Here is a 25,567-nt window from a genome sequence, read left to right as displayed (position 1 = left end):
ATCACTTAAAGGTTTTAACGAGGTCCAACCTCTACCAAATTTGAGGTCAGCATGGATGACATCATGGTTTTTGCACAATTACGGTGAAGAAAGTATGAAGAGGAGATGCCAACTTTGGCTTTTGTTCTCATGTTTTTGAGTTCATCATATTATTGTATGGGATATTTGTTTCTATATGTTGAGCACTACTTAGGGGCCACAATTGCTCCTAAAAAGTGTAACTCTCCCTTCCATGCTTGCTAGCCTCCTAGTTAGCATGTATCCCTTAGGTTATGCACGAGTATTGTTTATACATTTTCTTAACGTTTTTATATTTCATTAATTGATTCATAAAAAAATAAAACTATTTTTACTTTAGTCCGCCCTTTGAAATTATGTAATATCTATTTTTGAAAACATTTTTCTCTTTAAGAGGTGTGACCCATTTTCATTAATAATACTTTAATTATTTTTTTTTCAAAATTTCTCTTACTTACCCGGGTGTCCTTTAAAAATTTATATTTATAAGGGACAAAAGGGAAAGGGAGCATATAGTTTCTCTCTTCCTCTCTAACTTGTCCTTTATTTTAAAAAATAATCAAGCTATTTATTTTAACTTATTATTTTTCCCTCATATTTAAAATTCATCTGAAGAAATCTAAAAAATAACAAAACAAAAAGTATGGATTATATACCCATTATCTAATTTGCGTGACCAATTTAACCAAATTGTATCGTGAATATATAGTCCAGACTTGTCAAAAACGAAGAAAAATAAATAAGATCGATTTCTTTTTCTATGAAAGAGGTTTTCGACAACTAGCCTACATGCTATTTATATTGGCAAAATTCGAATTTTGGATGATTTTGACAACTAGCCTACATGCTATTTATATTGGCAAAATTCGAATTTTGTATGATTTTGGAAAGAAGTCCCTTGAAAGGAAATTTTTTATTATTATAAAAAGGAAAAACATTAGGCCATTCGCAACGCTGTCTCTTAACCGTCTCATCTCTTAACTATTCATGGGCTCCACTGTACTTTTCACTCCATCTATTAACTAAGAGACAAGCACATACAACCCTCCATCTCTTATCTGTCTTTTAACCATCTCATCTATTAACTATTCATTCAATTTCATTTTTCATTTTTATTTCCAACAAATTCAATTAATAAAAACACACTTCATTAAATTAAATAAAATAAAATTACAACTTCAAATTCTAAATTTTTTTAAAAAAACACATAATAAAAATCCTAAAAAAATATTTAAAATACATAATTTAATTTCTTCCGCGCACACTATTGGTTGCCAAAGTTTGCACAAATGTGCTCCATTAGATCATCTTGGAGTTGGGCGTGGACGGTAGAATCACATGTCCTTGCCCGAATAGACAACCGATCTTGCATAGACGAATGCACTCTACTGCGAGGCGGACTACTTGTTGTAGAGCTTCCCGGGGTTTCAGGGTCAAACCAATTTCTCGGCCTCAGGTCCTTCGTTGGCGACAATCATGTTGTGCAAGATTATGCACGTATACATGATGTCAACCATATTCTCCATAAACCACGTACGAGCCGGTGCTTTGATAATGTTGAATCGCGCTTGAAAGATGAGTATTTATAGAATAAAAAAAGAAAAAAAATAATTTTTTTTTATAAAATGACCGTTGAAATTTTTATTTTTTTTTAAAATTCGAAATTTACAAAAAATGATTTATTGCGTCAGCGTGACGAAGCTCACTCGCGGGCCGGCGAGACGGGGACGAGACGGGACGCTGCAACGCGTCTCGCGTCCGTCTTGTCTCGGAGGGACGAGATAAGAGACACCCGCGAGACGCGTTGCAAGTGCTCTTATAATTATAAAAATATGGGCAATTGATATGACACGGGGATTACGATGGTAATTTTGACAATTTTGCTCGTATCATTCCATAACCTGGGCACCTCAATTTTAAAAACCACCTTTTTTTAAAGATTACATTCTGGGTTAACATGAAGAAAATAGTGCGGGCCGCCTCCAATTGCTCGGGCTCTTCAGATATATTGGACATTGAATACAAGAATTGAATCTGATTTACCCTCAAAACTGCTAATATCGGGTAAAGTGAACAGCCCCTTAGAGTGTTCTATTTTCGTCCGTCCCATAAAAATATGAACATTTTCATTTATAAAAAAATTGTTCTCAATACATTACTCATATACATCAATTTATTTACAACTTATATCACTACGACCCACTATTACAACTCAATAAACACTAATAATAATGAATCCCACTATGCACCAAAACTATTTTAATTACCATTCTTTTTATCTTTCTTACTTCAATTGTACATTAAGTTTCGTGTCATTTCAAATGCCATATCTTTATGGGACGGGCGAGTATATTTAATCTGCAAGCTCATTTGTTCAAAAGAAACGTTAGTTGCTCAATTTGCATGTAGTCAACAAAAAAACTAAAGTTCAATTTTGGTCCCTTACATTTGCCTTAAAATTCTTTTTGGTCCCATACATTAAGTTTGTGGCCTTTTGGTCCATAACATATTGCTTTGGTACATTTTAGTCCCAAACAAGGTCATAAACTTAATGTATGAGACCCGAAAAGAATTTGTAGAAAAATTTACATGACCAAAATTGGACTTTAGTCCTAGATTATAATTAAGTTATTAAATTGATAAAACATTTTGATTGTTAATTTTAATAGAAAATGGTTATTTTGAACCAAAACAATATGTTAGAGACCAAAAGAATACAAATTTAATGTATGAGACAAAAAAAAATTTTAGAGCAAATGTAAGCGATCAAAACTAGACTTTAGTGAATAAAAAATTACGAAAATAGAGTGTCATACTTTCGACATATAGCATGTCCAATAACCGTTTATGGATTATAAACTACACTTTCCAGAAAGAGTAAAGCGACCAAAAGAGCCCTTTTCCCCCATTTTGCAATGTTTGACTAATATAGAATGTTGTGATATTTTCAAATAGCTTTGATAAAGAGCTTCCTCGTCCTTTCCCAAGACCGCGTATCCAACTCAACTCAAAACCCAACCACCGCGTAAAACCAATGTTTTAAAAACCGGACCGGACCGGCCGGTTCGACTGGTTCAACCGCGAACAGGTAGGTGGTCCGGTCCGGTTAGCACTATAAAACCAGTGACATGTTCAACCGCCATGAACCGCCGAAACCGGCCGGCCGGACCGGTCTGGCCGGGAACCGGAAACCGGTTCAAATGCTTTTCAAAATTTTATTCTAAAATCTTGGCCTTGATAGGGGTCGAACTCATGACCTCCCGGTGAACTTACCAACAATTCTACCACTACACCACAAGGACTTCTTGGTAGTAATATGAACATAAGTTATTTTCATATGTTAAACACGAAATATTTTATCTATATAAACTAATAATTCGTGTTTAATACGTAGATATGTATATTAAGAATATGTGATTAATTATATTAAAAGTTTACTACTATTTGATTATATACTAAGAGTATTTATTAAATATATGTTTTTAATTTATGTTTATTCATATATCTTTGTGTATAATATTATTTTGCCGCATTATTTTTTGAAAATAATACTATGAACTTATTTATTTTTATACATAAATATTAAATTTTTTATTTACAATAACTTACTACTAGTATAATTTATATATTTAATTATATTTGTTGATAAAAAGTTAATAAAATTCTATCATTCACTAAAAATATATTCTTTTTAATTTTATATTCTTTTAAGATAATTCATTTTAATTTTATATATTCTTTTAAGAAATTGTTAATTATAATATATTTCTTATATTTTAATTATACTTTTACAATCACTAATGTTTTATAATATAGGAGTTTATAATTATACATAGAGTTTAATACTAGTTTTTAATGTTGTGTATTATAATTTATTATTGTATTTAAACTTAACGTCATTAAATATTCTAATATACTAGTACAAGACTTGTTTTCTATAATAATACTATTAAATGTATAATACTATAATATTTATTGATAAAATATTTAATTAAATTTTACTTATTATTTACTACTAAATAAATAAATATATATATAAAAACAGTATTCCGGTTCAACCAATGGTTCGACCAGTGAACCGGTTGAACCAGTGAACCAATAATGACGCCGGTTCGCTTCCCGGTCCGGTTTTTAAAACATTGAGTAAAACAAACCATTTATTTCATCGTATCAAATCGAAAAGCAGACCCGAACCCCCCCATTTCCCAATCGTGCCTCACGCGTCGCGCTCCTATATGCATTCACACCTTTATATATATAGCATACTCGCTTTCTCACCATTATATTGATTCAATTCTTCATGCTCACTATATCATGGACGACCATTTATTACTAAAGAGGGCACGGGACGCCGAAGAGCCGAGCTCGGCGGGGCAGCCGCGCCTGTGGGTGAAGAGCCGGTCCAATGCCTGGTGGGAGCAGGTGAGCAGCTCTGACTACCCGGACGAGGAGTTCCGGAAGTCCTTCCGGATGTGTCGTGCGACGTTCGATTTAATCTGCGAAGAGCTGGAGCCGGCCGTGACGAAGAAGGACACGATGCTCCGCCTCGCCATCCCCGTGCCCCAGCGCGTGGCCGTGTGCCTGTGGCGCCTGGCCACAGGCGAGGCCCTCCGCGAGGTCTCGAGGCGCTTCGGCCTCGGGATCTCCACCTGCCACAAGCTCATCCTCGAGGTCTGCACCGCCATCCGCGCAGTCCTCATGCCCAAGTACCTCCACTGGCCCGACCCCGCCCGCACCGCCGCCATCCAGCGCGACTTCGAGGCCTCCTCCGGCATCCCCGGGGTAGGCGGCGCAATCTACACCACACACACCCCGATCATCGCCCCCAAGGTCAGCGTGGCCGCATACTTCAACAAGCGCCACACGGAGCGAAAACAAAAGACAACCTATTCCATCACTCTCCAAGGAGTCGTGGACCCCAACGGAGTCTTCACCGACATCTGCGTCGGCTGGCCGGGCTCCATGACCGACGAGCAGGTGCTCCACAAGTCAGCGCTGTTCCACCGCGCAAATCTCTTTTCCACGTGGATCGTCGGGAGTTCAGCCTTCCCGCTCGCGGAATGGCTGCTGGTGCCGTACGCGCACCAGAATCTGACGTGGACGCAGCACGCGTTCAATGAGAAGATCAACGAGGTGGCGAGGGAGGCGTTCACGCGCCTCAAGGCGCGGTGGATGTGCCTGCGAAAGCGTACCGAGATGAAGCTGCTCGATCTGCCTGTCGTGCTCGGGGCGTGCTGCGTGCTGTATAATATATGCGAGAATAGGAACGAGGGGATCGCGGCGGACCTCAGGTTCGACCTCTTCGACGATCTCAGCGCACCGGAGAATCCCGTGAGGTCCGCTGAGGCTGTACATGCCAGAGACCAGATTGCGCACAAGCTCTTGTTGCATCATAGTCTCGCCGGCACTAATTTTCAGTAGTCATTAATTTTTGGTCTATTTTTTCATATACTAAGTCGTGTGTGGGAGGATTAATAATTGAACTATACCAGTATATCTAGTTTTTGTAGGAGTTGTATGCATTTTGATTTGAAGCTAACATTTGTTCAATTCAAGATTATTTGTGTGACAATTAAGATGAAATTTGTCCCTTAGTATTTTCCAGATTTGGATTATCTGGTGATGAACACTGACCATTTTCTTAAGGTGGAGGACATTGAATTCAACTTTTATAAGGTCTTTAAAGTAGTAGTATTATATAAATACTTTGAATCTTATAAAGTAATTACTCCTACTGTATATTTTATGAAGTTTTATTTGAAAAAACCAAATTGTAAAACCATCAGTTTAAAACTAAGAGAGACAAGAAATAAACCTTGCATAGATAAATAAATAAGGTATGAGCCATTTTAAATTGTTTTAATCAATGGCCCCAATTAGTTTTATGATTTTATCTATCTACCCTCTTGTCTCCATTACAGAAGCTTGCTTCACCCACGCTTCAGTCGTCACCAATAAGATACACTTATTTTCTTGAAATTTTACCAATCTTATTTTCCCATTTATTTTCCTCTAATATTCAAGTCAACCAGATATGAAATACTCTAGCTAGCTCGGTTTATATCTCTGTATGTTCATCAAATGCAGCACGTTTGACATATATTAGGCATTAGTCATCTAGCGTTACATTTGTTCTTTTATTCTTGGACTTGGGTCCAATCGTAGTAAACAAAGTAAAAGAGAATTAAAAGTGAAGGAAGAAATCAAAGACAAAAAGAAAGTACAATATCAAAGATAAATAAATAAACTTCAAAGACTCCTAAGAAAACTATGTTTTCAACTTTTCATCGAGACAAATATATTAATCTTATCAAAGATAAAGAGAGAGACTATTCGTGCGATTTATTTTACTTGTACAGTGTATTTCAAATACTTCCTCAGTCTCACGTGCATTCTTTCTTTTTTAGTCCGTTCCATAAGAATATGTCATTTCTAATTTTAGAAGTTTTTTCTCTCTAATGAATCTAATGAAGTAGGATCCATTTTCCATTAATAATACTTTAATTACATTTTCTCTCTATCTCTTTTTCACTTTACAATTTTTTATTAAAATTCGTATCGAACCCAAAGTGTATATTCCTTTGGGACGAAAAGACTACAAATAATACTTGCAGAATATAGACTAAAGGCCCAAAATGGTCCCTAACATTTGGCGTTTTTTTAATTTTGATCCAAAACATTATCTTTTGGATTAGTCGGTCCCTCACATTTGAAATCGGGCCACTTTTAGTCCTAATTTGACGGAATTGGTTAAAATTGACGGAATGTAGTGGTCAACGTACTTTAAATCTATTTTGACCATATTAATAGTTATAACTATGTTTTATTAATGCCTAATACCTAATTAACCTAATTAATCAAAAACTTAAAAATGTAAAATTTAAACAAGAAAATTAAAAAAAATATAAAAATTTTAGAGGAAAAGGCGAAGCAACACTTCAGCAACACTTCAAATTCGAACAGAATCCTTCATCAACACTTCTTCGAACAAAACCCTTCTTCAACACTCCTAAATCCCTAAACTCTTCACAAAATTCGAATAGATTAGGCGATTCAACCAGTTTCGAGCCGGAGATTCCAAAGCAGTTTGCAATGAGTTGGTACGTGTATGACTCCTATCACCGTTGCTTCGGCGATCCGCGTGATAACAAATACATGTTTGAGAGGAGGAGGAAGGCGTTGCACAGTCAACCAGCGCCGAGTGAAAATCGAGAAGGTAAGCTTTACTGCATGTTTAATCTCGTTTCGAAGTGGTCCCAAATGTTTGTGTCAATTTGTCCTCTATTTGTCTCGATTTTGTCTTAATAGGAATTGAGTTGGCTCGATTTTGTCTTATTATGAATTGATTTGTCTCGATTTTCACTTATTACGCGATTAGGGTTTTGTCTCGATTAGGATTTTCACGCTGTGTGCTGAGCATGTGGGTCAGGTGTGTTGAGTGTGCTGAGCATGTGGGTATGTGTGTATATTCTTTGATTTGTGTTGGTGGGGACCAAGGTTGGGGATGTGTTTTGCTGCTTCGAATTTTAAAGGCTTACGGTCTGGAGTTGGGGAACAATCTTGGTAGTGGGGACCACACTTGTTAACATAATATTTGATTGTTTACAGTATATGTTTAGGACTGATATGGTTCTCATTTTCTTTTTATTGCAGATGGTACCTTCATAACAAAAGCACACTATTCTGGATATATGGATGAAGCCGTGGAAAACAATACGTGGATGAGATGACTGAGAACATGCACGGATGTGACCCGGAAAAATGGTCGAAACTTGAAGTAGATGAGTTTGTTGAGACGAATCTTGGTCTAGATGTAAGTGTGTTGGAGTACTTTTACTTGAAGACTGGGATGAATTTAAAAGAAGGCTTGGTCCGCTTATTTGACAATAAATCCTCCATGGAGATGGCTGACATTGGAGTAAAAGTCGGGATAGTTGATCTATATGTTGTGGAAACAACATGGGTTTTGGTCAGTCAAGTAACACAAGATCGTGGAGATTATGGAAAGTCGACTGATGAAAGGCTAAATGCGGCTGATAAGGGGAAGAGGAAGGTTGGTGTTGCTGAGGCTAACGTTGACAGTGACTACGCCCTTACACAAGATCATGGAGAGGCTAATGTTGATGATAAGGGGAAGAGCAAGGTGGATGTTGTTGCTGAGGAGGTCAATGTGGAGGTGCCTCCATTTGTTGATAGTGACTACGACCTTAGTGATAAGGATGAAGATAATATTATGGCTGCCCATGTGGAAGGGTGGAATAGGGTCGTGGATGCAATGTCAAGGCACATTCCTGATGATACTAGCGACAGTGATCAACTTCCTAGTGACTCACCAAGTTAGGCATCCGGAGATGAAGAAGAGCAAGAGCATGATGACGATACAAGGCGTTTGACTAGAAGATATAAGGTTGACACTGATCTGAACGACCCGAGATGGGAAACCGGGTTGCGCTTTAATTCCAAGTCAGACTTCAAAGACTTGATTCGTCACCAAGGAGTATTGTTGGGGAAGAAGTTGAGGTTGAAAAAAAATGACAACATTCGTTGCATAGCTCACTGTTGAGGGGTACTAAGAAGCAAGAAGGATAGCGAATGCCCGTGGCTCGTGGCACTGGCTCATAGGCCCGCCCATGGGTTTTGGCAGGTTTCCCGTCTCCAGAACAAACATAAGTGTGGCGGGGCTTCATATAACCATGGATGTGCCAATGCACGGTATCTAGCTAAGAAATACAAGGAAGATATTCGAGTCATCCCTGGAATGACTGTTGGCCAATTTATAGAAAAGGTGCACTGTGACTTGAAGATCACCATTTTTCTAGGGAAGGTCAAGAGAGCTACGCAATATGCATGTAGGTTGATAGAAGTGGACTTGGTGAAGCAGTACAAGCGCCTACATGACTACAAGGCTGAAATTCTGAGGACTAATCCAGGGAGCACGGTTGTCTTAGCAACGTAGCAGCTTGAGGATGGAAATGACAGGTTTAAGGCCATTTACATTGCTTACGAAGCATGTAAAACTTCTTTTAAACGCCATTGCAGAAGCTTGATAGGCCTAGACGGGTGTCATTTGAAGGGGCAAGCTAAGGGAATTCTTTTGACAGCCATCGGATTGGATCCGAATGATCAGATTTTTCCCATAGCTTTTGCCGTGGTTCAAATTGAAAATACTGACACATGGAATTGGTTCCTCGGGCTGTTGGTGCACGATTTGGAAATTACGGACTCTAGCAAGTGGACTTTCATCTCGGATAGACAAAAGGTACGTTATGCTAACATAGTATGCTTACAGGTTCCTAAATTTAAGCATAATGCTGTTTTCTGTGAATAAACCAGAAACTACTCAATATCAGGGGCTAACAAATCTTTTTGTTAATGCCAGGGGCTAATCAATAGCATGAGAAAGTGTTGCCCGCATACCGAACACCGGATGTGTGTTTGGCATATGCACAACAATTTCAAGAAATCGTTTCCTTCAATTATTTTGAAGGACTTGATTTGGGAGGCAGCTCGAGCAACTAATATTCATGGCTTCGAGAAGGCGATGAATGAATTGAAGGAAGAGAATGAGCAAGCATACAAGTGGTTGGAAGATCACACAACGAAGGAGAATTGGAGTCGAGCCTTCTTTGGGTTTGAAGCAAAATGTGACATCCTTGTTAATAACATTTCTGAATGTTACAACAAGGTCTTACTATTTGCTCGGGAGAAGCCGTTGTATGGGATGCTCGAGTGTATTAGGATGTATCTCATGGATAGGTTAACCACAAGGAGGAAAATGGGGGCAAGGTTGGAAGATGCTTTTGGCCCGAAAATCAGAAAGAAGCTTGAGAAGACGAAGGAGAAGATTGGAGAATGCATGGTGAAAGAGGACTGGGAGTGGATTTATCAAGTCAATACAAAGTGGAATGACCAATTTGTTGTCAACCTGCGGGACCGCACTTGTAGCTGCAGGCGCTGGATGTTGACTGGATTACCGTGTCAACATGCCATGGCAGCGATTGAGATGACTTCGGAGAATGTTGACGACTTTGTCGCAAAGTGCTACTCCAAGGAAACCTTCGAAATGGTGTATGGAGCCATCATCTATCCAGTCCAAGGACCGCAACTATGGACAAAGACGGCCCACCCGAACGTTATTCCACCCGAGCTGACCAAGCTGCCCGGACGTCCGAAGGGAGCTAGACAAAAGAGCCTGCAAGAGGCTCGAGAAATGACAAAAGATAAGGCTCGGGCAGCCTGTATAGTGCAAGTTAGAGATGACATTAATGGAGGCCAGAAGATGTCACGGAAAGGGTTGATGATGGATTACAAATGTCGGCTTTGTGGAGTTGTCGGTCACAACAAAAGAAAATGTCCCCAACGTCCCCAACGTGAGCCAGCTACTCCGAGCAGCCCAAAACGCGCAAAAGGTATAATTGTCTTCCATGTTATAAACCAAAAAAATACATAAACCTTACTAATGTTGATTGTTAACAACCTGCTTTGTAGGGAAGAAGCGACAGCGAGGAGAAGCAGTACAAAAATGCACATTGTGTCATCAACCCGGTCACAATAGGCTACGATGCCAAACTGCTGTTGCCGACATGTTTGTGGATCAGCCCTCCTCAGCCGTGGGTGACAACCATGCTACTTCATCAACTGTGAAGAACTGAAACTATGCTAATGTGTTTTTGTAACAACCACAATTGTGTTACCCCATTGTTTTGGTTGATTTTGGTTTGGGCAGTGCCCATTGTTTAGGTTTTTTGCCTACTTGTTGTAGGTTATGGTGGTTTCACTTTATAAACTAGTGGTTGATTTTTTGCCTACTTGTTGTAGGTTATTGTGGTTTTTTGCCTACTTGTTACCACCCCTACTATGCTAATGTATGTTGAATATGGATAGATTGTAAGGGACATGAATTGTATGTTGATACTTGTTATATCCCAATCTTAAAATTTCATTCTGAATTGCTAACTTCATTTTGACTTAGTATATAGAGGTTTCATTTGATGTTTTAAAGGTACACGTTTTACAATTTTGGCCAATTACATGACTTCTATTTTCTTCTTTTAGAGTTGGAGGTGTCTATATATATCATTTTTGGGTTGATGCTAAAGATGTGAAATTGTTTAGGCTGTTACACATAAACTATCAATGATAATCACCAGATGGAAAACATTTTTTGCACTCTTATGCAGATTATTTATATAAGATTACACTGCCAATTTGGTCCTTCACATTTTGAATACATTTTTTGGTCCTTTACATTTTGAGGAAATTACGTTGCAGATATTCTTGCCCTTCAAACACCAAGAAACGCACTTTTGGATTGCAATTCATAGGATTCTAGAGTACAACATACACCAAAAACTGAAATTTGATTAAGATTCCAGATTTGATTCACCATTGGAAACATAATTTCATTACTTGAACCCTAATATACAAACAAACACCACAACAAAGAAACAAAATCCATACATCACAACACTACTTAATTTCTCTATTGCCCTATTATTCTCCTCGATTGATGACAAAATCAAACTAAAACACTCACTTTCGGTATCCGGCAGTGGCATTGCAGATGTCACGGCGTCATCTTCGTCGATTGGCTCACACCACTTGAAAAAACGGCAATCTTTTCTCTCACAAACAAAGTATAGCTTCCCCCTTGTTGGTTTTCCATGGGTGTTGACGATTCTCAGCGAAGCCCGATTCTTGCAATGGCAAAATTCATACCGGAATCGGAAGTCACGTCCACCGCCACTCTCACCGGTCTCTCTGCTGTGATTCAAACGGTCCATGGTTGGGGAGGGGAGTTGGGGTTACTTGATGTTCTTCCGAGAACTAGGGTTTCTCGCATTGAGAAGAAGGCCTCCACGAAGAAGATGAATGGAAGTGAGAGAGAGATTTACCAATTAGTGTTATATTTATTTTATTAAATCAATTAGTGTTATATTGAACCAAATTTGCTTTATTTTCAAAAAGAAAAAAAATTGAATTTTTATAAAAACTTAACTTGGTCAAAATAGATTTAAAGTACGTTGACCACTGCATTCCGTTAATTTTAACCAATTCCGTCAAATTAGGACTAAAAGTGGCCCGATTTCAAATGTGAGGGACCGAATAATCCAAAAGATAATGTTTTGGACCAAAATAAAAAAAACGCCAAATGTTAGGGACCATTTTGGGCCTTTAGTCTAGAATATATTAAAAATCTTTTTAAGAAAGCCACGGTAAGGGAGAAAACTAAACCAATTCGCTTTGATATATGTGAAACAAGAAGAATGATATGCTACATATTTTATGTGAGCACCACTTTCGTTTGACGCACGTTTAACATGTTCGTTTTGATTTATATATTTAGTTTGATTCTAATACATTAAAAAATCAAAGCTGAATTTGCTCGTTTTCTCTATAATTTTAAATAAATTAATAAAATAATAAATCAAGCTTTGAAATCTATGAATTTGTGATATTACAAATTTCAATAACATTTTTTAATGTATTAGAATCAAATTAAATATATAAATCGAAATGAACAATACTAAATTTTTGTCAAACGATAGTGATGTTCACATAAAAAGCTTCCATAAGGTATGTAACATATCATTCTTCTGTGGAACAGTACCAATATTGAAGTGAAGTTAAAAGGAGTATGAATCTATTTTTCATCCACCCTAATATGTGTCCCACTTTGTATCATCACACATTAAATAAATGTAAAAAAGTTAAAATTAAAAAATATAGTAAAATGTGAGTCATACTTTTATATATTAATTTTATAATAAAATGTAAATAAATGGATTAGTGAAATATGAGGTATTCTATAAAAAATAGCAAAAAAGACATAAAACACGACTCAACATGCCAAACTGTAACTCTCAAGACGTTAATGAAGTGTCCAACATTTAATTTATAACTCTGGAGACGTTAATGTTTCATGATTCTTCAACTGGATGCATCTAATGTTCCTGGATCTATATTTGTACAAATTCTATGAAAAATGAAAAATGACTCGCTCACACTATTTGTTTTTTGTCTAGTTGCTATAAGGAACCTTTTTCCTTTTGACCTTCTTACTTTCTTTTTCCTATATACCTTGTGAGTGAAAAAAAGTATGTGGATAGAAAATATTTTTTTAATAAAATATTCCCTCCGTCTTATTCAAGATGATCACATTTCTTTTTTTATTTATCTCATTCAAGATGACCACTTTCCAATTTTGGAAATAACATCCCGTCTCCTATTTCCTCATTAAAATATTCAAATGTATTTTTCCTCTCTATTTTATTACACATAACAACTCTTCCTAAAATTCCATGCCACTCAAGAACGTGGCCTCTTGAGTGGGACATGACAGAGAGAGTATATTAGTACTATATTTACTTTTGCTTTAAAACAAATCCAAATTAAGTGAAGATGCTATTTCCATCGAATATGTTTTTTTAATTTCTATTTTTGATAGTCTATCAAAATAAGGTCTCTGTGTTTATGATAAATTATCCTCTAAAGAGCTAGTATGGTTATCTTTAGACTAAAGGCCCATTTTGGTCCTTAACATATTGCGATTTATTAATTTTGGTCCAAAACATTATCTTTTGAATTATTCGGTCCCTCATAAATAAAAACGGGTCACATTTGGTCTGAATTTGACGGAACCGTTAAAAGTTAACGGTCAACGCAAATAAGTGAGTTTTCTGACTGGATTAGCAATTCATTATTAGAATTTTAAAATTATTTGGAAAATAATAATTTAGAAAATAGATTAATAAATAAAATAAAATTAAAAATTAAAAACAAGAACATAGATTAATTCTAAATTATTTGATATTATTTGTTTTAATTAGACCCCCCTCACTCGACAACCCCACCACCGCTGCCGCCGCATCCAACCCCCCAAACGCCAGCGCCGCCCCAGCAGCCGCTTCGGCGAGATCGGCGGCGACCCGCCCTATGACGACGCTCCTCCCCGCCCCACTAAAACCTCCACCTGGCGCTTCCACAAAGACCCATCCCTCGCTGCCAAAACCTCCAAGACCCGACCTTTAACCAACAACAGTGCCGCCGCCGCCGCCGACAATTTCCACGATTCGCTCCAAATCGCCGAGAATTTCGCCGATTTCGGCCACTGCAAAGTGAAGAAGCCCACGAAAAGGGCACGCATCAATTGGAACAAATTCGACCCCTCCGCCGCCCACAATGGCGGCGGAATCGGAATTGAGAGCACGAGCTTCCTTCCCGAAGAGAACGATAACAACAACGACGAGTTTCGGGAGTTCGAGGGGAGGGTTCGGAAAGCCCTAATTTGAAAGACCAGCAGCAGAGCTCGATCAATTCCTCGGAGAATGGGTTCCCCAAGAATGGAATGCGCGCAACCAATTGTGAAATTGGAGAGGTTTAAGGATGGGGAGAAGGGGAGGGTGCCATGGTATAGCTTAGCGACGAAGCTGCCGTCGCCGTAGGCGTAGTATGAGGGGCAGGAAACTTGTGGCAAGTGCTCATTTTGATGGTTTTGAGAGGGCAATTAGTGATAGCGCTAAGATGGGAAGAGGGGAAGGAAGAGTGTGCAGTGGAGCAGAATGGGGAGTTGCAGGGAAGGGTGTGGCGCCACCATAGCTGGTGGAGAGGAAATCGCCGAAGTAGTGGTTCAAATCGAAAAGAAGAAGAAAGAGTAATTTGAATTGTAGAATCTTTTTGGTGAAATGTGGAAGAATACACGTTCTTTTTTATTAATTTTTTAAGAAATATTGAAATTCTAATTCATTTGGGGTTATTATATTAATTTGGGCTCACTTATTTGCGTTGACCGTTAACTTTTAACGGTTCCGTCAAATTCGGACCAAATGTGACCCGTTTTTATTTGTGAAAGACCGAATAATTCAAAAGATAATATTTTAGATCAAAATCAATAAATCGCAATATTTTAAGGACCAAAATGAGCCTTTAGTCTTATCTTTATTACTTTTTCAATTTTATACTTCCGCTGTCATAGTTAGCGCCGATCACATATCGGTACAAAGTGACGGTGAGGCAGAGGTTGTATTGGCTCCCGGCGCCATCTGATCCGAGCCCAGGTTTGCATTAAATTTCTGTCACTAGTTCCTCTAATCAATGCCCCTCTCTTCCTCTCAGTAAGCTTGTTGTATATAGTATTTTGGTGATATAAAAATCAATTCACGCAGTTTTCCTCCTAATTTTGGGTTGATTTGTTGCAGCTCGGATTTCAGTCCGGCACAAACCGGTTTTTGATGGATCGATTGTTCACCGCAGTCTTGGTAGGAGCTTCCGCGCATGGTGTGTCCTTTGTTTGTGTGTAAGAGTAAGACTAACGACTATGATGTGAGGCTGAATTTATGTTTTATAATCTTAGCTTAATAAGATGGGCAAATAGCTAGCATATATTTGGCTTTGTTAGTAAGAGAAAATTTTGAAATTTCTCATAACATTGGATTCTCTCTCAAACGTTTTAGGATCCAATTCCAGATTCTCAATGTAAATCAGTGTAGTTTAACCTCTGGTTGCATTTATAGTAACATCTGCACAAATAAGTGGAGTTGGATTTCTCTCCCTGGCTTTGGGTCTTTTTATACTCCAACCTCTTGCTGATGCATGATTGCGAACTGAATAAGTTTTTTAGGAGGCTGAATATGGGGAATATTAACTCATCTTTTGTACCAGAATGTTGTAATTATTCCCTCACCCTTTTCTCCTAATGCTGTTTGTTTTAATTGATTTGCTATTTTTGCTTTTTTCTTTATTTTTTATCAGGACCGTAATTTTTGCATTTGGTCATTATGGAGATGGGAAGTATGTACATTACTAAGAAGCTTATGTAACGATTGCCATAATTTATATGATAGTTTTTACTCATACATTATTTCATACTAGTATCACCCCCGTGCGATGCACGAGTCATTTTAATTTCTTCGTATTTATTTCATTATGAGAAATAAAATTAGTGAAATGATAAACAAAAGAATATTCGACATCCTCTTACTTTGGATTATACTTTTTCAATCACATTAACCCCACATGGCCACAAGAGTGCGTGTAAATGCTAACTTTTCTTTAAAATGTCAATACAATCACATTAAAATTTCAGCACATATTTGTGTTGACATTTTAATAAACTGTCTTGACATTTAAATATCAGACTTAAAATTAAAAAGCATTTTAATTCTGTGAAAATATGAATTAACCGTTGAGTTATAACTGCAGGAGCAAGTTTACGTTGCAATAATTTAAGATTGCACTGGTGAGACACTTCCTAGTCGAGCTTCGTTTCATTGCAATATAGTGCCCCTATACACTAAAAACCCAAACCTTGAAACCTAAATCCTAAACCCCTAACTTTAAAATATACTCATCATGACCAACAAATGAGCCAAATATCAATAAAAATCTCCATCCGTCCCAGTTCAATTTTACTTTGTTGATCACTTATTCTATTTTGAGAGTTTTAGATCTGTATTCGATATCTTACACTGGGTCGACCTACTTGATAATCCTTACTGATAGTAGGTTTTTTTTACCTGAATCTTGGCTGTAAATCTGATTATATGCTCATATCAAGAAATTGCAATTTTAATTAAAAAAACATGATGACATTCTGTTTTTTTTTAAAATTGTGCAAATCTATACATATATAAAAGAGAGTTTTGGATCAATAAGAGTGGCTCGATCGATACATTTAAATCATAAACCATAAACACTAAACTATGAACTCTTAAACATAAATACTAAACCCTAAACCCTATTAGCTTAAAAAAAACCCTATTAGCTTCTAGATTTGAGATCAATTAGAATGGCTCGATACACTTGAACACTAAACCATCAATCATAAATCCTAAATGCTAAACATTGAACCCTGGATGTAACCGTTACCTTCATCTCAATTACATGGAGATATGTATTAGTATTAATTTTCATAAACTTTCTCACTTCTATTAAAAAAAATATGCACACAAAATTGTTGATTAGTGAATTTAGCAAAATAAATAATCTATATTTAATTTTGTTAGTACTATGACAATACATCCAAATTTTTGTTAATAACACCCACAGGAGTAATTGCAACTTGACCCAACTACTACTAACATTGTTAGATTATTGAGAAGGGAGGCTCCTCCCTCAAACTCTCATTCTCACTATCGCGACCTCTTTGTCTCCGGCGTGTAATTGTCGGCGTCGGTCCTCACTCTCGGTTCTCACAACTCTGTCCTTTCCCTCGTGAGCTCTCATGCCTCTGTTGAAGAACTCATCTACGGAGAGAGACGTCATTTCTCAATTATATTAACGACGTCAACCCCAAAATCGAGCTCATCATCTTCAGCATCACCACTAATTTTGGTGTACCTTGCATCAGCTCTTCGAGGAATTTTGATTGGAAAAATTATTCTGTGAAGAGAATTTATAGATTACTCTTTGATTCAAAACTCTTCACCTTTCTCATTCCTATATTAATTTGTATGTTAATGAAATCGATCAAGCTTCTCATGCCATTTGAAAAGAATTCCAAACCAATTAATAATTTAATTATTTGCAGACCATGACATTTTATTTCCCCCACTATAATCAGTGATTAATTAGATTTGTAACGATCATTCACTGCCAGGCCTTCCCCTTGCAATACTCGAACCACTCCATTGAAATTTCTACATTATCGTCATTAACTTAATAAGTCATTGAATACCATGTTGTAACGTTTCAATAATTACTAATATAATTACTCATATATGTATGAAGAGTTGCTACTAATATGATTGAAAATCATATTATGTAAAATAATTTAAATTTACAATCACAAAAACATAAATAATGCAACTTTAGAAATAAACCAATCATATACACATATTTAAGATAATTATATGAAATTTACATTGTTTATAAAATTAATCAAGCTTCCAATAACCACAATTAATGTACTCTTTTATCTCCACCACAAAAAACAATAAGCATAATTTCATATATTTGTTCGTTGTATGCCATTTTGTGTCCATTTCTTTATGCAATTAAGAACAATTAAATACATACAAAAATTAACTAAAAATGACATAAATTGGGGATGTGATAGAATATATTGTTACTACTACTTTACTATCCTAAATAAGTGGAACACGAAAATATTGATATATTATATTTTTAGAAATAATTTTATAAAAACGTAAATCAAATGCATACAAATTTAAATAGAATTCATATAACACTAAAAATAAAAATAAATATCAACAAATTTTAAAAATTGATAAATATGTTATTTCGAAACATCATTCCAGGCCAAAAATCCTAGCCCTAATTAAAACCCCTCAATTTCTCAAACCTTGTTTCCCCAATCATCTCAAAGTTGAAACACATCCGTTTCTTCTTATTATAAATGATACATATATAATCAATCATAATTTCTTTGAGAAAATCCAAAATCAATTTACACAACACAATCAAATGTTTGAAGTTTGTACATCCATCTCCAATTCCGTCGCCGTCGATGCTTCTTTCAACCTCTATTTCCATTGGAAACCTTCCACTCTTCTCCGCTCAAGAACCACGATTAGCCCCCCCGCCCCTCCAATCTAAACTAAGAAATATTTCAAATAACAGAATACACCTTTCCGGTTTGCATCACTTCTTCTTCGATCTCTCATCGGAGAGAGAGAACGCGTCGCCCTTCGGATCAACGGCGTCCACAGCGCTGCACCGCCGAGAAAGCGCTCTGGATTATCATCCTCATGGATTTGGGGATCTGCAGCGATATCTCACCGCCGTTTCCCAATTATCTCGACCGCAAAATCGAGATCATCATCCCAAGCATTCACCATTGAAATGGCACCACCGCATGCAGAATTATCCGGTGGTAGTAAGTATTTATAGGGAGACGTTACTTTGTTTCATACAAAGAGTCTTTTTGATTCAAATGACTTCTCATTCATTCTTATTCCTATATTAATGAATAATGATGGTAGAGTCAAGAGAAAATTAAACGTTACAATGGAGACCAGACCAATCGATATTTCTTCTTAAGGCAGCTACCTACCTTTTAATTTTATTATTCATAATGACATTAAATGTGATTAAGATGGATAATGTGTTAATAGCACCAACACCAACAATAAAATGAAACTGCCGATTGTGATTATTAAAAATCAGTTTTAAAATTGATTGTTCCCCTCTCTTTTTTCTTACATTGTGATGACTTCGATATGTCTTTTTAGAAAAAAAAGAATAACTTTCATTATTATTCATTCTTAATAAACTAAAATTCTTATTAATTATTTTTGAATATCCCTTACCCCATAGAGATATAGAATAGAAAGAAGCATTTTGATTTCCGCTGTAATTCTGAAAATGAATATTTAAATGGCCTTCAAAAGTAAGCAAATAGATGCGAAACATATAAAATGTGGTTAATCCTGCGGTGGCCCAAGCTATTACTGCAAAAATAGGCGAATACAACCAGCTATCATTAAGAATTTCATCGATTTTAGAAATCTAATGGTGTATAAATTGTCAGGTGTAATTTCGTTTATTATTATTTAAATTTAAAAATTTAAAAGAACTATTAAATTTAGGGTTTTGGATCAAAATAACATAGTGTATTAAACATATCAATGTGATGCTTGGAATATGTCAACATAATTTCGAATTGACATTTTATATGTATTATATTGACATATTTTATTAGATATGTTTACATTAATCTGGCACTACAAAAATACGAAACTAAAAAAAAAATTTTAAATTTTGACATCGGAACATATGCAAATGAGGTCTCGTTAGAATCATTATAAAATTATCTTTAATTTGATATATGTTGTGTGAAAACATAATTTAAATTGAGATAGTTATATGCATTTAAACTTTTGAGATATTTTTAAAAAGTTAGTTATAACTATTTTATTAGTAATTGACATAAATACCCTAATTCACATTTTTTGTTGGATACATTGATACTCGAAAATGATGGATATTGGCAGTTGATTGAAGATCTATTGTTTATCATTTAGTTGTAGATATAAAAATTCTATCATAATAATACTGGGCTAAAGCAACTCAATTTTCTGTCACTAAAAAGGATTCTAATGATCTCATGGATAATCTTTTCCCCTTAAGAAGTAGTAGGTTTCTTTTGTGATCTATTAACATTATTCTTGTTTTTTCACATCAGATTTAGTAAGTTTTCGTTTTCCTTCAAAAGGTTCCTATAATGCAGGAGTTTACTCCATGCTCATGAATTGTGAAAGATAAATCCTTGATCTGATTTAACATTATTCTAGATCAAATATTCTGATGAAACTGTATCTGACATGGAGAACTGTATTGAAATGACAACTTTTCCAAATAAAACACAATGGTATAAATTGTTTTACTTGATATGTAAGAACAATTATGGTTTACTGGAAATGAATTAATGCTAGGGTACTGCGTTGATGAAATATTAGTATTTAAAACATCCTATTTAATAAGGTTTTTATTCTTGCATAATAACATTGGGACGTTGGGTGCTATACTACTGATTTGAGATGATCATTTTTGCATATTAACATCAGTTCATATGGAAGGCTTTTAAGTTGCCATTTTTCTCAGTTTGGGACTTTTTGGGTGCAATACTACTGATTTGAGATGGGCTCTAAACCCTAAAAATGTTAAGTGGGCAATGATATTGCAATAAAAAGATAAATGATAAATCACAAAACAAATAAAAGACACACATAGAAATACGAATAAAACTTAACATTAGAACAATAAAAAATACTTCATTAACAACATTAAGTAAACAACATTAACTATACAATAATAGGAATAGTAAAATAAAGAAAAAGAAATAGTAAAGCACGAACTCAACCAAATATACACCATCATAGCGCCACAACTTCTCTCTCCTACTGTTTTCTACCCCATTTTCTCCTCCAGTCTATTTAATCTCCAAATTGAAGATTTATGCATGTGTGCAAGAACAATGTGATTCGTCTTCTTTGCTTCCTTTTGCCAATCATTGACTTTGGCTGTGTTTTTTTGCACCAAAAACATGAAAGTGATGAAGTTGACAACGAATGTGCAAAACATTAGCTTCAAAATATTATAGACAGTTAGATTCTATGACTTTTTTTTTGTAAAAAAAGAACTATTTTAGCTCAAGCAGAAGAAATTAAAACAAAGTTAACAATAAAATAAAATAAATTAACATTAAGAAAAAGTTTAAATGTGAACTAACATAACTCAAACAGAGAATGATCCTCAAAATCAGATTTAAATGTGATAGCGTAATTTCACATTCATCTGAAAAACACATACAAACCTTACTTTGATGACATATGCAATATTGTTAGGCGGCAGCTCATTAAGGAATTAAGGAATGTGAATTCCATAAAACATTTTATCTTAATAAGAAAAATGAAGAGAAAATAATGTAACCGGAGAAGCTAATGAGGTTGTGAAAAAGAAACATAGCAAATGAGACATATTTATAGGTAAAAAATATAAAGTAATAAATGCCGCACGTTTTTTTATAGCATTGGTGTATATATTGCAATTTGGGCATGTCATAATTATTGTTACGTTACTTTTAATTGATACGTTACTTCTAATGACCATAACTGCCGAAACACTAAAAATTCCAAGGAAGATGAAGGAAATTATCTAACGATGGTTGCATTCTTAGAGAAATAAATTCCCATCACAATAACCGTCCAAATATATAGGAGTATATGATTATGATTGTAATCAATTAACCAATTTAATTCCTATCAGCATAACCGTCCAAATAAATTCCTATCATTTTTGTTTATTGCATTTACACCCTATGCATAAAATAGTTATTCAAAACGTCCCAAAACTCAACTTTTATATATGTATAGATTTAGAAAACTTGTAGTCATGCAGTATTTTGCCGAACGAGTGACCACAAAGCTTCGTTCTTGATTGTTGAACGAGTGACCACATTGTTTCCTTCTTGATTAATTTGGCTTGCTAGTTTCAACTCTAGTCCTCACCAAATTTCTTGATTGAGTTATATGCTATAAGAGATTCCATTCAGAATTCATTTATGGAGCCAAAGTCCTAATGTCTTATAGAGTTATAAGGTTGATTCCTTCCTTATAGAACTATATTGCAGGAGTTATGTATTCTGTACATGTAAATGTACTTTATTATATTCCCGAATATTTCTAGCATTAGCTATTGCTTTCGTTTGTTCTTCCTTATTTGCTTCACATTAATAATTGCAGAAACCTTGTCTGAAAATAGTGGCACTTTGATTTAGTGTGTGGATTTTGAGTTTATTGTTGTTGCCAAATCAATTTATGTTGAATTGATAACTTAGCTTCAGCATTGTTTTGTGATTGAAAATGAATTGTTAGCTGATTTGATTCTGTCAATGTTTCATGCTATAATCTGAGAAAAATTGAGTTATTCACATCACCATTAGCGACTGTTCAGCTTCAGCCAGATTGTTTCCAGCTCTGACATAGATGGATGCTTGAAATTCTTGAACAGTTAATAATTTGCTTAACTATTAAGTTTGGACAAGTTCTACTCATCAATATGCAAAATAAATAAAAAGTTGGACTAACTCTGCTCATCAGTCTGCAATGGGTTAGATGATCAGTTCGCAGGTTTTTTTTTGGGCTTTGGAACTATTGGAAGAGAGGAACAAGTTTGGACATTCTCATGCTTCCATGAAGTAGGGGTAGCAGGTATCTTGGGTATCAGTGTCATCCCACACCAAATTACTCCACCATTCTTTGCTGCAGTAAACTGTTGGCATTGCCGAAACATTGTGTGCTTTGAGTGGAAGTTTCATCAGCTTTGGACAATCTATGATAGCAATCCTCTTCAGACAAGGAAAGATCATAGCCTTGTTACAGAGGCTTCTCAACTTAGGTGCATCTCTTATGGACATAATCCTCAACTTTGAAAACACATTCGAGTAATCTTCCTCTTCTACATCCTCTTCTCTTATCACTTGTTCCATCTCTTTGCAGTAAAATATGTAAACCACCTCGAGCTTTGGCAGCCTCAATATCCAAGAAACATCCTTCAGCGTTTCGCAGTACCAAATGTTGATGCATCTGAGGTTTAGTAGACATGTCGCATTAACTGCGTTGTTCCATATCGTGGTGAGGCTGGGAAGGCCATTAAGAGCCAAGATCTCTAGGTTAAGGAGCCAGTTCTCACCTGCAGCCTCGTTGATGGTCAAGTACCTGAGGTCCATGCAGTTGTTGATGCTAAACCTTCATAGTTGATCATCGTCTCCTGCATATGATGACAATGGCAGTTGATGCAGGCCTTCACACTCCTTGATGTGCAAGTAGTGTATGCATCCACGCAAGAATCTGCTGCGCGACACATTGTGGAGATCAGAGAAGGAGGTTGCAGTGAACCCAAGAGAGTCGAGGCTGCTCAGGCGTTCCAAGTCAGCAAGCCTTAGCTCACTAGCATCGGCAGCGGTAGCGGTGGTTTGCATCCCCCAACCATGGTATCTGTAGTAGAAATTCAAGACTCTCAGCTGAGACAGCCATATATTGCTTCGCGTGGAATTGTTCTAAGATATTGATTTCTCTGCAAATTCAAGTGCCTTAAATTTGTGAGAGACCCAAGCTCTCTAGGCAGTGTGGTTAGCTTAGTTCCTGATAGATCAAGATGGTGAATCGCGGCTAATCTGCAGATGCTCGGAGGAAGCTCTTTGATGTTGGTGAAGGATAAGTCTAAAACCTTGAGAGCTGGCATGTTTTGGAAGAAACCATCACAGAATTTGCTCAACCCATTGTTCCAGTGGAACAGCAATGTTGAAAGATTGGGACAATGAGGTGATTGAGACAATTTTGTGATCTGATTATCCATCAAAGAGATTCTCTCAGCTTGTTCCCATCTCTCCCCACACGGCGCCTCTGTCAGGCCTTGGCTCGCCTGCATTATGAACCGTTGCTCAGGCACAATCCACAGCAGGAAACTCCTCACCACATCGTGTAGCTTGACTCGTGACGGATCTTCTCCAGTCTCCAAGAAGCATGCAACTTTCAGTGATCCAATAATGGCATGCCCCATTATGTGCAGGTTACTGCCATTTCCCAAGAAGCCTTCCCCTGCCCAGGACTCAATAAGCTGCTCTTTCTCAATCTCATAGTCTTCAGGGAACAGCGAGCAATACGACAGACATGACCTCAGATTATCGCTGCCAAGATTATCATATCCGAACTTGAGAAGATTGAAAACATCCTCCATGCCTCGAACTTGTGAAGGGGTCTTGTGTAGGATCTCCACTGCATATCTCCATTCATGCTCACTCCTCTTGTTCGCCATCGCCCTCCATGTGGTCACCAGAGCAAGTGGAAGACCTCCTCATTTCCTAACCATGGTCTTGGCATGAGGCAATATCAAGTGTGAGTTAACTATCTCAGCAGATTCTCCAACTTTCTGCTGGAATAGCTCTCATGATTCCTCCTCATTGAGAAACTCCACCTTCAGCTTGCAGTCGGTATCCATGTCGCTGCAGACCTCCATGGAATGCGTTGTGAAAACCACCTTGCTCCCGTTGTCCTTACTAGGTGCATGAATCCCAATCTTTTCAAGATCAAGACCTTCCCAAACATCATCCAACAGCAGCACAAACTTCTTCCTCCTCATGATGCTAATAGGAGAGAAAGGCTAATTGAATGGATGGAGCACGAGTTGTACTCACTTAAATACAAACTCACACCCACACACGCTCAACTATGGATAGCAGAGGAAAGAACACACTTTTAATTCTGGAATGCAGAGAACGGAAATAACAATCCTTACGGAGGCCTACGACAAATTCGTCCAAATAAATTATCACCTAAGAGATATCTTATTCTCCCTAGCGTACATATATTTATAGACTGTGAAATAACAGAATAATTGAATTACAATAAAATAGGAACTAAAATAGGAACTGCAGATTCTTCCTTGGATTGCTCAAACTAATCCTCTGCTTCAGTTTCGCTTGCCTCCTTATTTTTCTCCCTTGGTCAAACAACTCCCTTATTCCCTCGGCTATACACTTTCCAAGCATTGACCGTATCAACTGCCCCACGCGTCAAAACAGCCTTGTCCTCAAGGCTGAAGAAAGGGAATTACATCAAAAAATGTCGTTCGTAAGGCTTTGGAAAGTTGCCACAGTGTTGGTGAGACTGAAAGGCATCACTAGGAATTCATAATGACCGGAACGGGTGCGAAACGCAGTCTTTGGCACATCGGCGGCTGCCACACGGATTTGGTGATATCTGGCCTTAAGATCGATCTTGCTAAACCACTTGGCCCCATGTAATTCATCTAGTAATTCTTGTATCACCGGAATGGGATATTTATCGAGTACCATCCGCTTGTTTAATTCCCGGTAGTCCACGCAAAACCTCCAAGAACCGTCTTTCTTGCGAACGAGGAGGACCGGGCTGGAGAACGGGCTAGTGCTCGGCCGGATCACCCCGAAAGCCAACATCTCAGCGACTAGCTTCTCCATTTCGTCCTTCTGCAAATGATTATAGCGATACGGGAGAACGGAGATAGGGTCAGTACCTGGTAGAAGAGGAATGCGGTGATCGGTGTGGCGGCG

At 36.9% G+C, this 25,567-nt stretch overlaps 2 protein-coding genes across 2 annotated transcripts; one reads left to right on the top strand and one right to left on the bottom strand.

Moving 5' to 3' along the window:
* Positions 1–4,332: 4,332 nt before the first annotated feature.
* LOC121749386 (protein ALP1-like) lies at positions 4,333–5,568 on the top strand. Its single transcript, XM_042143957.1, has one exon. It carries the CDS (start codon positions 4,333–4,335, stop codon positions 5,437–5,439), a length of 1,107 nt encoding a protein of 368 aa, XP_041999891.1. The 3' UTR covers positions 5,440–5,568.
* A 17,659-nt stretch (positions 5,569–23,227) lies between these two features.
* LOC121749385 (disease resistance protein RPS2-like) lies at positions 23,228–24,618 on the bottom strand. Its single transcript, XM_042143956.1, has 3 exons — positions 24,449–24,618; positions 23,588–24,298; positions 23,228–23,474 (listed from the first exon to the last, which is right to left on the bottom strand). Exons 1-3 carry the CDS (start codon positions 24,616–24,618, stop codon positions 23,228–23,230), a joined length of 1,128 nt encoding a protein of 375 aa, XP_041999890.1.
* Between the last annotated feature and the right edge of the window lie 949 nt (positions 24,619–25,567).

Source organism: Salvia splendens, chromosome 9 (genome assembly GCF_004379255.2).
Source record: "Salvia splendens isolate huo1 chromosome 9, SspV2, whole genome shotgun sequence".
NCBI classification, from domain to species: Eukaryota; Viridiplantae; Streptophyta; class Magnoliopsida; order Lamiales; family Lamiaceae; genus Salvia; species Salvia splendens.
Note: the sequence above shows the minus strand (reverse complement) of the source record. Positions and strands in the feature narration are given on the sequence as shown.